General features: G+C 36.4%; 4 protein-coding genes, 1 long non-coding RNA gene and 1 pseudogene across 11 annotated transcripts in view; all 6 read left to right on the forward strand.

Moving 5' to 3' along the window:
• The window catches only part of LOC104744093 (coatomer subunit beta'-2), a gene marked incomplete in the record, with an annotated part of 6,277 nt that extends 5,140 nt beyond the window's left edge, over positions 1-1,137 (forward strand). Inside the window, 4 exon segments of the mRNA XM_010465116.2 lie at positions 319-390; positions 613-809; positions 896-989; positions 1,078-1,137. Coding sequence (XP_010463418.1) covers positions 319-390; positions 613-809; positions 896-989; positions 1,078-1,137 — 423 coding nt within the window.
• On the forward strand, positions 1,250-3,948 carry LOC104742743 (coatomer subunit beta'-2-like). Of its 5 annotated transcripts, none has more exons than XM_010463772.2 (8): positions 1,250-1,480; positions 1,567-1,660; positions 1,749-1,855; positions 1,976-2,105; positions 2,204-2,347; positions 3,187-3,284; positions 3,502-3,568; positions 3,703-3,948. In XM_010463772.2, exons 1-6 carry the CDS (start codon positions 1,290-1,292, stop codon positions 3,232-3,234), a joined length of 714 nt encoding a protein of 237 aa, XP_010462074.1. In that variant the 5' UTR covers positions 1,250-1,289; the 3' UTR covers positions 3,235-3,284; positions 3,502-3,568; positions 3,703-3,948. The 5 variants fall into 5 exon arrangements, with proteins under 5 accessions (XP_010462074.1, XP_010462075.1, XP_010462076.1 ...); XM_010463773.2 differs by having other exon boundaries at positions 3,187-3,264; XM_010463774.1 differs by lacking the exons at positions 1,250-1,480; positions 1,567-1,660; positions 1,749-1,855; positions 1,976-2,105; positions 2,204-2,347 and adding exons at positions 2,393-2,499; positions 2,588-2,694; positions 2,815-2,944 and having other exon boundaries at positions 3,043-3,284.
• On the forward strand, positions 4,231-6,318 carry LOC109128896 (50S ribosomal protein L22, chloroplastic-like). Of its 2 annotated transcripts, none has more exons than XM_019236093.1 (7): positions 4,231-4,341; positions 4,435-4,600; positions 4,795-4,862; positions 5,125-5,277; positions 5,403-5,513; positions 5,665-5,731; positions 5,887-6,318. In XM_019236093.1, exons 2-7 carry the CDS (start codon positions 4,477-4,479, stop codon positions 6,171-6,173), a joined length of 810 nt encoding a protein of 269 aa, XP_019091638.1. In that variant the 5' UTR covers positions 4,231-4,341; positions 4,435-4,476; the 3' UTR covers positions 6,174-6,318. The 2 variants fall into 2 exon arrangements, with proteins under 2 accessions (XP_019091638.1, XP_019091639.1); XM_019236094.1 differs by having other exon boundaries at positions 4,240-4,341; positions 4,419-4,600.
• Positions 6,371-7,228, forward strand: LOC109128897. The gene is made up of 2 exons (XR_002035192.1): positions 6,371-6,567; positions 6,723-7,228. It is a non-coding gene; the product is annotated as an uncharacterized LOC109128897 (long non-coding RNA).
• Positions 7,876-10,520, forward strand: LOC104742744 (nuclear pore complex protein NUP50A-like). Of its 2 annotated transcripts, none has more exons than XM_019236388.1 (2): positions 7,876-8,001; positions 8,994-10,520. In XM_019236388.1, the coding sequence occupies exon 2, from the start codon at positions 9,011-9,013 to the stop codon at positions 10,310-10,312; it is 1,302 nt and encodes a 433-aa protein (XP_019091933.1). In that variant the 5' UTR covers positions 7,876-8,001; positions 8,994-9,010; the 3' UTR covers positions 10,313-10,520. The 2 variants fall into 2 exon arrangements, with proteins under 2 accessions (XP_019091933.1, XP_010462079.1); XM_010463777.2 differs by having other exon boundaries at positions 7,878-7,998; positions 8,968-10,520.
• Positions 13,678-15,068, forward strand: LOC104742745 (annotated as a pseudogene).

Raw genomic sequence — 15,104 nt, forward strand, 5'->3', positions numbered from 1 at the left:
GAAATATGCTGTGCATCTTACTCTAATGTATAACATAGTTGCACCCTATCAGTGGGTGTTTTCGTTGACAGATTCTCTTTATTTATTTTCGGATTATTTTCCTCTTGTTAGTGTTGCTCATTTCTTGGAGTCACGGGGAATGATTGAAGATGCTCTGGAAATTGCAACAGATCCTGACTACAGATTTGAGTTGGCCATACAACTGGGTAGACTTGAAATTGCACAGGTGATATATTTGTTGTGATTAACATACTTTTTTACTTCTTGTATAGTGGCAATATTTAAACGTGTTTTTTTCCCTTAAATTTATACCTGTAGGAAATCGCCGTAGAAGTACAGAGTGAATCTAAGTGGAAGCAATTAGGAGAATTAGCCATGTCCTCTGGAAAGGTATTTATTTATCTTTGCATTTCGTCCTAATGTTTTGCAGTGATAAGAGAGACAAAAATACGTGTCCAGTAAATGATATATCATTTGATTTACATTATGATTCTGAGGTTTCATTCAGAAATGTGGGAGCAACAAGAAAAATATATGTTTCTCGTCTCCTGGATTCGTCTCTGGTGTGGGGATTTCCAACTAACTCTTTGCGTTTGTATGTCATCATGACAGCTGCAAATGGCAGAGGAATGCATGAAGTATGCGATGGATTTGAGTGGTTTGTTACTGCTTTATTCTTCTCTGGGAGATGCTGAAGGTGTGACAAAACTTGCAACACTTGCTAAAGAACAAGGGAAGAACAATGTCGCCTTTCTTTGTCTATTCATGCTTGGTAAACTGGAAGATTGTTTGCAGTTATTGGTGGAGAGGTAATACATTAGCAGTCACTTGGGAGTTTGAAAAATTAAATTCATACACCTTTAGTTATTTGTGTGACAATCTTTTCTTTCTCCAGCAACCGGATACCAGAAGCTGCTCTGATGGCACGATCATATCTTCCAAGCAAAGTTTCGGAGATAGTAGCTCTTTGGAGGAAAGATCTCAGCAAGGTTCGTTTCAAATCTTTCTAGTTTTTAGTGTATTGTGGTCAAGTCAAGGAGACATTGTGGGCTTAAGTTGCCTTGCACTTGAATACAGGTTAATTCGAAAGCAGCAGAATCTTTGGCTGATCCTGAGGAGTACNTGTCCAGTAAATGATATATCATTTGATTTACATTATGATTCTGAGGTTTCATTCAGAAATGTGGGAGCAACAAGAAAAATATATGTTTCTCGTCTCCTGGATTCGTCTCTGGTGTGGGGATTTCCAACTAACTCTTTGCGTTTGTATGTCATCATGACAGCTGCAAATGGCAGAGGAATGCATGAAGTATGCGATGGATTTGAGTGGTTTGTTACTGCTTTATTCTTCTCTGGGAGATGCTGAAGGTGTGACAAAACTTGCAACACTTGCTAAAGAACAAGGGAAGAACAATGTCGCCTTTCTTTGTCTATTCATGCTTGGTAAACTGGAAGATTGTTTGCAGTTATTGGTGGAGAGGTAATACATTAGCAGTCACTTGGGAGTTTGAAAAATTAAATTCATACACCTTTAGTTATTTGTGTGACAATCTTTTCTTTCTCCAGCAACCGGATACCAGAAGCTGCTCTGATGGCACGATCATATCTTCCAAGCAAAGTTTCGGAGATAGTAGCTCTTTGGAGGAAAGATCTCAGCAAGGTTCGTTTCAAATCTTTCTAGTTTTTAGTGTATTGTGGTCAAGTCAAGGAGACATTGTGGGCTTAAGTTGCCTTGCACTTGAATACAGGTTAATTCGAAAGCAGCAGAATCTTTGGCTGATCCTGAGGAGTACCCAAATCTCTTTGAAGATTGGCAAGTTGCTCTTTCTGTCGAAGGTAGAGCTGTAGAGACAAGGTAAAATATCTTTTGCTTACGTGTGCTTTTCTCCTACCGCATCCTTGCAAGGCTTACTCCAAATCATATAGATTGCGAGACTCTAAGACGTCTCTTAAATCGTCTGTTCTTCATTTACAGGGGAGTTTACACAGGTGCAGAAAATTATCCTAGCCATGCTGATAAATCTTCCATGACCCTCGTGGAAGCCTTCAGAAACTTGCAAGTTGAGGAAGAGGAATCACTTGAAAATGGAGATATCGAACACGAGGTGACCCATTTTTTTTCCAATTTACTGACTGATTTACATATACTGTTAGTTATCCTTCGTATTTTAGTAAGCAACAACTGCTTTTTTTTTCTTATCAGGAGGTAGTAGCAGAAGAAAATGGAAATGAACAAGGGAATGAGGAGGATGTAGAGGAGCATCATGAAGAAAAAGAAGCAGAAGGAGAAGAAGGAATTGTTGATGGAGACTCAACGGATGGAGCTGTACTTGTTAACGGAAGTGAGGCTGACGAAGAGTGGGNACACCTTTAGTTATTTGTGTGACAATCTTTTCTTTCTCCAGCAACCGGATACCAGAAGCTGCTCTGATGGCACGATCATATCTTCCAAGCAAAGTTTCGGAGATAGTAGCTCTTTGGAGGAAAGATCTCAGCAAGGTTCGTTTCAAATCTTTCTAGTTTTTAGTGTATTGTGGTCAAGTCAAGGAGACATTGTGGGCTTAAGTTGCCTTGCACTTGAATACAGGTTAATTCGAAAGCAGCAGAATCTTTGGCTGATCCTGAGGAGTACCCAAATCTCTTTGAAGATTGGCAAGTTGCTCTTTCTGTCGAAGGTAGAGCTGTAGAGACAAGGTAAAATATCTTTTGCTTACGTGTGCTTTTCTCCTACCGCATCCTTGCAAGGCTTACTCCAAATCATATAGATTGCGAGACTCTAAGACGTCTCTTAAATCGTCTGTTCTTCATTTACAGGGGAGTTTACACAGGTGCAGAAAATTATCCTAGCCATGCTGATAAATCTTCCATGACCCTCGTGGAAGCCTTCAGAAACTTGCAAGTTGAGGAAGAGGAATCACTTGAAAATGGAGATATCGAACACGAGGTGACCCATTTTTTTTCCAATTTACTGACTGATTTACATATACTGTTAGTTATCCTTCGTATTTTAGTAAGCAACAACTGCTTTTTTTTTCTTATCAGGAGGTAGTAGCAGAAGAAAATGGAAATGAACAAGGGAATGAGGAGGATGTAGAGGAGCATCATGAAGAAAAAGAAGCAGAAGGAGAAGAAGGAATTGTTGATGGAGACTCAACGGATGGAGCTGTACTTGTTAACGGAAGTGAGGCTGACGAAGAGTGGGGTACGAATAATGAAGGAAACCCATCAGCCTAATAGCAAGTCGGTCAAGGCCAATGTTGAAAAGTCTGAAAATTTTGTCTCTGGTGATTAATTTGATTCCTCGAAATGCCGCCTTCTAAAATCTTTTTTCCGTTGATTGTGTGTCTGGTTTTTTAAGTCATTGCATTTCATAGCAACCCTTAGGAACATAACACCAATGTCTACTTCATCTTCTTATAAGCTTACAATGCCTTGGGAGTTATTGGTTATTTGATGCTGTTTTCACTTATGTGGATCGTTTGGTTTCTTTTGTTTTTGCAGTGCTTACACCGCGTCAGTAGAGTTTACAGTTTATGGGAATGGCGATTGTTCCAGGAACAGTGGAGAGGTGAGAGAACTTTCATTCTTTTTCCTTTTCTTACCTGAGGATTCAAAGACCAAATCCGAGCAGCCTGGAAACACATTTTGATACCATTTTGTAATAAAAGTAAGAATTTCTTAAGAAAATTAAAATCCGAGCAGGACTCAGTTCTTTGCTGGAGGATTTAGATGAAAAGAGAGAGGCTGGTGAGTTAAAAGGAGGTGTGGTTGTTCCTTTTTGTGTCTTTGCACTCATAGCGAAATTTATTATCATATGGTTTTGTTTTGTTTTTACCAGTACTACTTGGATTTCATCCGATTGTTTTTTTTTTTTAATCCTTTTATCTGGCCTGTAACATGATTTGTTTAATTTTTATGGTTGCATATGTAATTCTTTTGAAGCTTTAATCTTTCTTTTAGATATCGTGAAAAAATTATTTATTTTCAATTTGTACCAACAATTGAATTTTTGAACATAGGAATGTGTATGATTCCTTGAATTTGGTCGAGGATGATGCCTAATAAAAAAGTCCCAAGTTTGTAAGACAGACGTGGACTATAGAAAGAAAACTACTTTTTTAAGATAACTAAATAAGAATTATATGTAATTTAGTATTTTTTTTTCACTAAACCTCATTTTAGTGAAAAGTATAGCAAAGTCAACACAAATGTCGAATAAAAAGTAAAATATCGAGAGATGCATATATCTTCGATGTTCTTCATTTCTATTAAACCTCTACAGCCTCTCTCTATTCGTCTCTGACCACTTCACTTCGGCGTCTCTGCTACTGATCCTTCTCGGTAAGTCCTTCCCATTTTCATTTCCTCGCAAACCTTTAAAACCGCCGTTGAGCCAATCGTTTCATTCTGATTCATAGCCCTTCGCGTTTACAGAAGAAGCGTATACATACTGCTAGGGTTTAGGGTTGATTAATAATGGCGGGTTGGCAGAGGAATCTACAGATTGTTGCTCGTCAAGTTGGTAGAAGAGTGAAGAACTGTCACATTTCTACGGCCAATTACTCCTCGACACGGAATTTGGAATCCCCTTCCTCACAAGGTGGTGAAACATTTTACCATTTGCAGCTTTTGGAGTTTTGACCATTTGGGTTTAGAAAATTGTTAAATCATTTCCGAATCTATTGTGTTCTTATTGGATCTTTCAAATGGCAAGGTGTTATCTTTAGTATAGTGTTTGTGTGTTTGAGTTAAGTGGGTGATGATTAATTTTTCGATTTTTTGCTGGTGAACTAGGTTATTTGCAGAGTCTCTTGAGACCAACCTATTCCCCAAGACCACTGTATTATCACCTACAACAACTGGTAATGCTTCTGAATCGATGTTTCTTATTGAGACTGGATCTTCTTGTTTCCTCTTTGAGAAATTTGCTTATGTAATTTGTTAGTGGGTGGGATAGGGGAAGTGAGATATGTGCTAGTGGGATGACTACATGTGTTACCTATGTGAATTTAGGCGAAAAGACTCTTCCTTTTTGGGAACCATGCATCTGTAGAGAACTTAGGGGGGCTGTACTTTTGGGTATGCTGCTTCATTCTTTTCTGATCTCAAGTTATATGTTTTCAGGGAATTTCTACCTCAAGACAATTGCAGGCGGGTGAAGAGCCTGTATCATCACCTTTGTCGTCTCCAGCTCTGTTGGGTAGTGGAAAGGAAGAAGAGCAGAAGATTATCCCAAAGCGTCAGAAAGTTCAGGCTGTCCTCAAGTCCATAAAGCAGGTCTGTTCTCTAACTCCTACAACAGTGTTACTTTTCAGATGATCTGCTCCATTTCATTTAATATGTTTACATCTTGATCTTGTTATATGCGCTATATATAATGTGCCTAACCTTGCTTGTTTCAGAGTCCTAAGAAGGTCAACCTGGTTGCAGCATTAGTCCGTGGCATGCGTGTTGAAGATGCTTTGATCTTATTGCAGGTCACGGTCAAACGGGCTTCACAAACTGTGTACCGGGTAATCTCTGAAATTCGAGTTTAAAAACAGATCACTTTTGGAGTGTCTGGTCTACTATCCTCTCCAGGCATTTGATACATTTCCTCTTCTAGTGACACTTCTTGTTCTCTTAATACACTGCTTCAAGGAGTTAAATTCATTTATACTGCAGGTTATACACGCTGCCCGGGCAAATGCTACTCATAACCATGGACTAGATCCTGCTCGTCTCCTTGTTGGTATGTACTACTGATATTGGATCTATGACGTACTTGTTTTGTATTAAAGAACAGAACAGGATATGCCAGAGAGTTTGCCGATTTGTTACTTTAAAGAAGGAAATATGCTATGCAAAAACGATGTATTTCATCTAAGCTTTTGATATGTGATGCAGCGGAAGCGTTTGTTGGGAAGGGACTATTTGGGAAGAAGGTAGCTTACCATGCAAAAGGAAGAAGCGGGATTATATCAGTACCCCGGTGTCGCCTAACAGTCATAGTTAGAGAGACGACTGCAGAGGAAGAAGCTGAGATTGCAAGGCTCAAAGTTCACAATTTTAAGAAGAAAACCAAACGGCAGAGACAGCTTGTACCTTTCGAGCTCATCGAGACAACTCCAATCTGGAACCGCAGAGGTACAAAAGCCAATTATCGGTCCTCAGAGTTGGTACCGTCTCAGTAGTATCGTTGTTCCGGCAACTATAACCAGAGCTTCTCTTTTATGATACTTTCTGTTTGTTTTGGTTTTAATATTGCTTGCATTCACTAAACATGTTGCTAGAGAGGAACCAAAGCTCACTTAAACAGAGCTGTCCCCGCTTTGTTTTTTTTCTTGGGAGTCTCTTAATTGTTGTTTTTGTGGAAACAANAATTCGAGTTTAAAAACAGATCACTTTTGGAGTGTCTGGTCTACTATCCTCTCCAGGCATTTGATACATTTCCTCTTCTAGTGACACTTCTTGTTCTCTTAATACACTGCTTCAAGGAGTTAAATTCATTTATACTGCAGGTTATACACGCTGCCCGGGCAAATGCTACTCATAACCATGGACTAGATCCTGCTCGTCTCCTTGTTGGTATGTACTACTGATATTGGATCTATGACGTACTTGTTTTGTATTAAAGAACAGAACAGGATATGCCAGAGAGTTTGCCGATTTGTTACTTTAAAGAAGGAAATATGCTATGCAAAAACGATGTATTTCATCTAAGCTTTTGATATGTGATGCAGCGGAAGCGTTTGTTGGGAAGGGACTATTTGGGAAGAAGGTAGCTTACCATGCAAAAGGAAGAAGCGGGATTATATCAGTACCCCGGTGTCGCCTAACAGTCATAGTTAGAGAGACGACTGCAGAGGAAGAAGCTGAGATTGCAAGGCTCAAAGTTCACAATTTTAAGAAGAAAACCAAACGGCAGAGACAGCTTGTACCTTTCGAGCTCATCGAGACAACTCCAATCTGGAACCGCAGAGGTACAAAAGCCAATTATCGGTCCTCAGAGTTGGTACCGTCTCAGTAGTATCGTTGTTCCGGCAACTATAACCAGAGCTTCTCTTTTATGATACTTTCTGTTTGTTTTGGTTTTAATATTGCTTGCATTCACTAAACATGTTGCTAGAGAGGAACCAAAGCTCACTTAAACAGAGCTGTCCCCGCTTTGTTTTTTTTCTTGGGAGTCTCTTAATTGTTGTTTTTGTGGAAACAAAGTTAAATTCTCTTTTCCCAGTCTTTGCAAGTAGTTTGTTCGTTGATCAGAGCAACACTTTAACCAAATGAGCTCACAAACCGAATTACGTTCCAACAGATGACTTATGCCATTGAGAGGGAACACAGTTTGTTTTTCCCATCGACAATAACGCCCAAGACCTCAACTTCTCGGAACCCCTAGTTGGATTGCATGCTACCAAGAGATAAAACGAAGACACGAGGGACTCAATATTCACACAGTTCAATAGTCTTTGGAACTAATAAATCAGGATATTTTAAGAAGCTACTCTTACATTGCAGATCAGAGTATGAATTCACAAACAGAAAGATATCTAGTATGATAAAGATTCACAAGAAAAAGAATTTTATCTATTTTAAAGTTGTGCCAATATTTGAAATTATATTATTTTTATATTTGGATAGAAAATTTTTAAGTAATACTTGGAATTTTTGAACATAGGAGTATGTATAATTGAATATGTTTTTCTCCGAATTTGATCGAGGATGATGTCTAATAAAAAAAATTAATGTTTAAGTTTCAGTATAAATTATTTGAATTAAAGAAAACTATAATCTTTTAATTATAACAAAATAAAATTATATGTACTAAAAAAAAGAAACTATATAATAAAGTCGTAGAAATGTCGATTAAAATATATAAAAAATATTGAGAGAGAGAGAAAGATACATATTTCGATTTGGGTTTTTCTTCTTCTTCTTCTTCTATTAAACCTCTCTTTAAGCTTTGTCTTCGTCTCTGACCACTTCGCTCCGGCGTCTCTGCTACTGCTCACTTTCGCGGTAAGTCTCTTCCTATTATTCTCCTCGCCGGTCATTGTCTTCGTATCTTTGGGTTATCTTCATCCTCGGAAATGTTTTTTTTTTCCCTTTCTTGTCAAAGGTTTAGCTGCTTTGATTTTAGGGTTTTGTGATCCTGGTTGTTTCTTGTGGAAAATAGTTATGGGCCATTTCTTCATTTTTGTTCTTGATAAGTTTGTCTTGATGAATTAGGTCTTATTTGGTGATTTAACTCGTATTTGTCCGATTTGGGTTTCCTTGTGCGGCGTTTCTTTGATTACTCGATTCGCTGAGATTGTTGAAGACTAGCATGAATTTGAATTTGAGTTTGAAATGTAAACCTTTCAATTTGATGCTTATATCGGATTTAGGTTTCAAGTTGTCTGTGGTTCCTCTTACATCTAGGGTTTTGATTGTTTTGGTTCTGCTGAATCCTCAGTGCATTTGGTTCAATTGATGCAACTGTACCAGTGCTTGGTTCCTTTTGTGCAACCCCTTTGTTTGAATCTTATGCATAGATTGAGAATACTAGATCCACTGATGTTGATTTTATTTTCATTGCTTGTATGTCTCCAAGTCTCTTTAATTCAAGTCTTACATCTAAGTTTAGCTCTACCTCTTCTGTTCCCTATTTGGAAGTGTTAATTAGCTGTGTTCTGTGCATGCATTTTAAGGCTTTATTTGTGTAAAGGTTACACTTTTATGCGCTATTATTGTCTTTCGTCATTCTGCTTTTGTAGTTTTTGATTTTCCAATTGCAGTGTCATGTTTGAGCTTTTGTGCTTTTAGATTTGGCATTGTTTGTGCTCTGTGGTTGCTAAGTTATTGGGTGTGTTTGAGTCTTTCTCATGTGTTTAGCCTTGAAAGGATGCTTTGGATTGTAATATTTTTTTCTCTGTATTCAAAGATTGGATTTGGTTATCTGTCTTTTATCATCTCTGAGGAAACTTTTCTTGCATGTTTTTGTTGTAGGTATTCTATAAGTGTGTTTTGTTATTCTCTCAAAACATTTCAAATGGGGGACTCAGAAAATGTTCAGCAACCATCAAAGAAGAGAGGTGCTTTGAAGCAGTTATCTCGTGACAACCCTGGTCTTGATGATGAGGACGATTCAGCTGAATTTGAGACTGGAACTTTCAAGAAGGCAAGTGATGAGGTATTGGCAAGTAGAAGAATTGTCCGAATTAAGCGTAAGGAGCCATCTGCTACGCCAGCTGCAGCACCCAATCCATTTGCTGGAATTCAGTTGGTCCCTACTACTGTACCTGCTTCAACTCCTCTGGTAACAGATGCACCTCTGGCCGAGTCAAAATTGACTCCAGCCGAAGCAGTGGTTGAGGATAATCAAAAGGAAATTGATATTGAGGAGGGTGATGAAGTGGACAGTAAGAAGGTTGATGTCAAAGATGCTGCTGGGGAAGACACTGAAAAGACTAAAGATGAGGATGGTAAGCGTGCTGATGACCAAGTTGCTGAGGCTGATGTAGCTCAGACCGTCTCATGTGTCACAAACGTTAGCAACAACGCGGTTGAAGGAACAGATCAAACTGAAGATCCTCTTGAGAAGGATTTAGGAGGTGTTCAGGCTGAGAAAAAAGAAAAAGAGGGCAACGGAATCGAAGAAGCAGATAAGAACGGCGGCACTTTCAGTTCATTCCACCAGCATTCAAGTAACAAAAACGCATTCACCGGACTTGCCAGTACAGAGGCTTCTGGTTCATCGTTCTCATTTGGTTCGGTTTCTCTGGATGGTTCAACTGGTACTGGGTCTCTCTTTGGCTTTGGCCTTCCAAGCAGCAATACCTCTTCTCTATTTGGTACAACTGGATCTTCCATTATCAAAAAGAGCGAAGGTACTGGGTTTCCACCAAAGCAAGAGGTTTCCACAGAAACAGGAGAAGAGAATGAGAAAGTTGCCTTCTCTGCTGACTCGATTATGTTTGAATATCTTGATGGAGGATGGAAAGAGCGTGGGAAAGGAGAACTCAAGGTAAACGTCTCCAGTAATGGTGGTAAAGCAAGATTAGTTATGAGAGCTAAAGGAAACTACAGATTGATCTTGAACGCGAGTCTGTACCCAGAAATGAAACTTGCAAGTATGGATAAAAAAGGAATCACATTCGCTTGTGTGAATAGTGTAAGCGAAGGCAAAGAAGGTCTCTCTACATTTGCACTGAAGTTCAAAGACCCGACAATCGTGGAAGAGTTTCGTGTAGCCATTGACAATCATAAAGACAGTAAACCAGTGGAGAAAGCAGAAGAAGCAGTTCTGCCTCTGAAGACACCTGAGAACTCTCCAACAGCTACAGATGCTTGAAGAAAAGGTAAAAAGAAAAAAAAAATATGTAGAAACACTTCTCTATTGTCGTGTGTCTTGTCTTGTTACTTTTAATTAGTTGAATTTTGAGGCAGAGGAAAACTAAATATTTGGAGAAGTTTGTTGCTTTTGTTTTTCCACAGTTGTTGAGACTTTTTAGTTACATGTTTAAGGAACCTATATGACTTAAGCCTGCCTCCTTGATCTCTTTTATATGTTCCATATGAATGTGACTGGACCAGACAGGTTTCGAATTGGTCCTGACATTTTAAGGGTTTAAGATTTTATTCTTGAAACTGTTGTTCAACCTTGTGATCAATTCGTCGGATTTGTCAAGCTGGTTCTATAAAATATCTGTTTAAAATTGATTTGTAGATTCTCATAAAGTTAAAATCAATGCCACCTAGAGCCAAATCGGTTGACTCGGTGCAAATGGCATTAGCCGTTGAAGACCAAACAAGTTGTCACAACCTTGACAAAGGTGGGCTAGGAGCCTAGGATATCTATCATCTTCGAAGAGGGATCTACCAAACCAACCCGAAAGCTAATAAAATAAAATAAAATTTGGTTGTAGCTTTCAGCTACATGCTTAGAGAGCCACTACATAACACTTCAAGCATCCAATGCAGGCTTGAGAAACAAGGCCTGTAGCTTAGAGCTTATTGAAAAAACACACTAATAGAAGCAAGACTGATACGAAACAATTTCTGTGATAGTTTCAAACGTCAACAATTGCAACTATCCGCAAAGGTGTAAACATAGTGTTTACGGGTAATAACCGAGAACCAATTGATAACTAAATGAATGTTATTGCTGGCTGAAAATATAGTTGGTTGTTTTTTCAATATATAGTTTTCTCTTTTTTTTTTTGTTCTTTTGTGTGTGCAAACTATAGTTTTTGCTATAAAAAAAGTCTATTATCTATTCAGAGAAAAGGAAATCCAAGAAGTCCCCATGCCTCGTGTAAGAGTCACTGTGACAGAAGATCAATATAGTAGAAAAATATTATCTCCAAAAGCATCTCTTGGGTTTGCTCGAAGCCTTATAGTAATTACGTAAAAATTTGAACTATAATCGTAACATTATATTGAATATATTATATATATATATATAATTAATTTTTTTGAACACGCATAAATGTTATTGTAGCGACGATAAAGTGAACGTAATGGTTCGGCTTTTGTTTCATCCATTTCCAAAACAATCTGATCCGTCATCAAAAAGAATCGGGAAAATGGTATTCTGAATTCCTCAAGGCGGGATACAATCCAGTGAATGAGATCCAAGAATTCAAATCTTGAATCCTATCTCGACAAGTAATGTAGCTGCAAGACAGCAAGAGTCTTTGTTCTTTAGGATCAATATCAGTTTGCGTGTGTCAATGGACCGTGTTTGTCGTTTTTGTCTAGTGTTAGCAAGATTTGTGAGTTGCATGTTCAAGTTATCGTATTAATAAAATGTTACTTATAATTGTTTACAACAATATAGTAGAGTTTTGAGAGAAGATGGAATCATCAATTATGAGTTTTTTTTTTTTTTTTTTTTNGAATATGAGTTAGTGATAACTGATAAGTGTCTAATATTAGTTTTTGCTATGAGAAGTTGAGAACTCTAAAAAACAATCAACAAAACATTCGCAACTATTACTAAGTCCCCATGTCTCGTGTAAGAGTCATTGTGACATTTTGATAAGGACCAAAATTTATTCCATTCAGGATATTTTTTTTTTGACATGGACACATCTTTTGTTCCACATCAAAATATTTAAGCTACATCCTTTAAGAAAAATATGTAAACTAAGAAATATATCATGTAAGAAAAAGAGATAATGATTAATGAGTGACTAGATTGCCCTTGTAACTAAAAATAAAGGTGAGTTCTGTTGTTTGAGCACGTTTGTTCACTCTTCTCCTCTGGTGGTTAACAATTAACTAACGAATAATTTGGTCACATTTTACTTATTTCACAACGGTTGTTTTACCTGCTTTTCTCGGACAATTTTTTTTTAAAACATTATTATCACCCTTAAATTCTTAAAAGTTATTTTTTCCATTATTGAAAAAAAAAACAACGATTCCAGATCATCTAGAAAATTAATAAATATTTCTGACGCAATACGAAAGCCAATAAAGAAGTGTTATAATGCTTTTGAGTTTCATACATTTATTTAGGACTGAATAGAGATTTAACACAGTTGATACTTATGATACATATGTTTTTTTTCTTTCAATTAATAACGCAGTTGATACTTACGTTGCATTATGATTGACTGATAACTTAAATCCGGAGTTTTGTGGTAGCTAGGTAGTTGAGTACTTTTGTTTAAAGAAAATGACTAGAGTTTCGTAGGATATAAATATATAGATAAGGACATTACAATTTACAATTTTATTTTATATATAATTAAATTTTATATGTGTCAAACTAATTTTTGTTTCTACTATTTATTATGTCATCTCTCTTATGAAGATGGTGACATTAAAACTACGGTTTATAGATTGGTATCAATTACCACCTGGAATGTAGTACCTCAAAATTAAGGTTAAATGAAAATTATATATTAAATTTAAGACATAATGAATATAGAGAATTGTTTATCTATTTTTAATATACTGCAAGAAATTCTTAATTAAGTTGCATTATAGTTTTGGTCTTTATTATTGATTATTCTAGAACTAGAAATTTGAATTTTGTGGTATAAATATAAATTTTGCAATCGAAAATTTGGTACATGTATAGATTGAGTTTTGATAAAGTAAATAGACATATATATGTAGTAAGAAAACAAGCTATAATTCAAACAAATAACTTTATAAGTCTCAAGTATTTTTACTGATTGAATGCATGCGACAACAAACAAAAAACTAAACTATATAGCTCAATTATTAAGATTTTTTTAATTCCTTTTAAATGAAATATCCCCTTTTATGTTTGGAATATTTCTTTTCTTACTTAAATGAATAAAACAAAAAACGTTACTTGCAAATTACAACCAGCAAATATTTTTTCAAATGAGTCCGACGTGAAAGCGGTTCAAACCCAGTTTCCTTATTAGAGAAACTTGCCCATCTAGAGACTGTTACAAACAAACAAGTCATTTATGTCATTCATTCTATACTAGTAATACAGTATTAGTAATTAATACTTATATATAAGTAAGCTCGGATGATTTAAATATAATGCTAATGAATTTGCAAATGATTCATTTATATTTTGTTACAAAAAATATCGCATAAACGTTTCGTGCGATTAAAATAAAATTACAAAAGTAAGTACGTAACTATTTAAGCTAATCTATAACAATAAGTACTTATCAATTACTGTATTTGTTTGCACTTGGAAAGAATTATATTAAAAAGGGTTTCGAACTCCGTGACCTTGAGGCTTCTGGAGGTTCCATTGACCAAGTGCTTGATTTCATCTTGGGATGGTAAAAATGTTTTTGAAAAAATGTGAACAAATAATGCTTACGATTTTACTCTTTATAATTTATTGTATTATTATTTTGAATCAGGCATTTGGCTCCAACAACTTATGGAGATTATCCACAATCGATGAAAGATCGTGTTGGTTATAGGCTACCAAAGTTCACCGAAGCGGAGAAGAAGCTACTCAAGGGTTCTACAGATTATGTAGGAATGAATTATTATACTTCAGTGTTTGCAGTTGATATTAAACCAGATTCTAAGAGCCCAAGTTGGACCGACTGATTCTCTTGTTGATTGGGATAGTAAGTTTTCGAAATCACTAGTCTTAATTAATTATCTTTATATCATTTTTTTTTCTAATAATATTGTGTTATTAATGTACGTTGTTTTTACTAACCAGGCAAGACTGTGGATGGAACCAAAATTGGTAGCAAGGTAATGGAGTATATATATATATATATATATATATATATATTTGGTTTACTTTTTCTCATAATACATAAATAATTTACTGTATTTGTTTTCTGTTGATTAGCCGTTTGGTGGTAAGCTGGATGTGTATTCAAAAGGTTTAAGATCTCTTTTGAAGTATATTAAGGACAATTATGACGATCCAGAGACTATGATCACAGAAAATGGTTAGTAAAAAAATGGTCAAAACTCGTTTCATCAAATATCAACTTTGTTTTAGTTTATATAAAAAAATGAATGTTTGGGTTTTAAGGATACGGAGATGATCTTGGAGATAAGCATGATGATGTAGAATTTGGGACACAAGATCACAACAGGAAATATTATCTCCAAAGGCATCTATTCAGTATGAACCAAGCCATTTGGTAAGTAACAAATTCATATTAAACCGGAAAACTAATCATTACATTATATTAAATAATAATTAAAGTGATTAACATGGACTGTTTTTTTTTTTGTAGCGAGGATAAAGTGAACGTTATTGGATATTTCGTGTGGTCGTTGATGGACAACTTTGAGTGGCAAGATGGGTACACGGCGAGGTTCGGGCTATACTACGTCGATTTCAAGAACAATTTGACCCGTCACCAAAAAGTTTGCGGCAAGTGGTATTCCGATTTCCTCAAGCCGGGATTTCCGACCTCAAAGCTCAGGGAAGAACTCTAGAACAAGAATCCTAACCGTGAATCCTATCCGGACAAAATAATTGAGTGCGAGGGTCTTTTTAAAATGTTCTTGAGGGATCATATCGGTTTGTGTATTTTATGGATCGTGTTTTATCGTTCCTATCTTCCTATGCTAGCAAGACTTGTGAGTTGTTCAAGTTTTCTCGTAATAAAATGTTGGTTACAACAATGGTGTCCTCTTCTTCTAACTTTGTGTTCATTTAATAT

Source organism: Camelina sativa, chromosome 14 (assembly GCF_000633955.1).
Source record: "Camelina sativa cultivar DH55 chromosome 14, Cs, whole genome shotgun sequence".
In the NCBI taxonomy this organism is placed as follows: domain Eukaryota; kingdom Viridiplantae; phylum Streptophyta; class Magnoliopsida; order Brassicales; family Brassicaceae; genus Camelina; species Camelina sativa.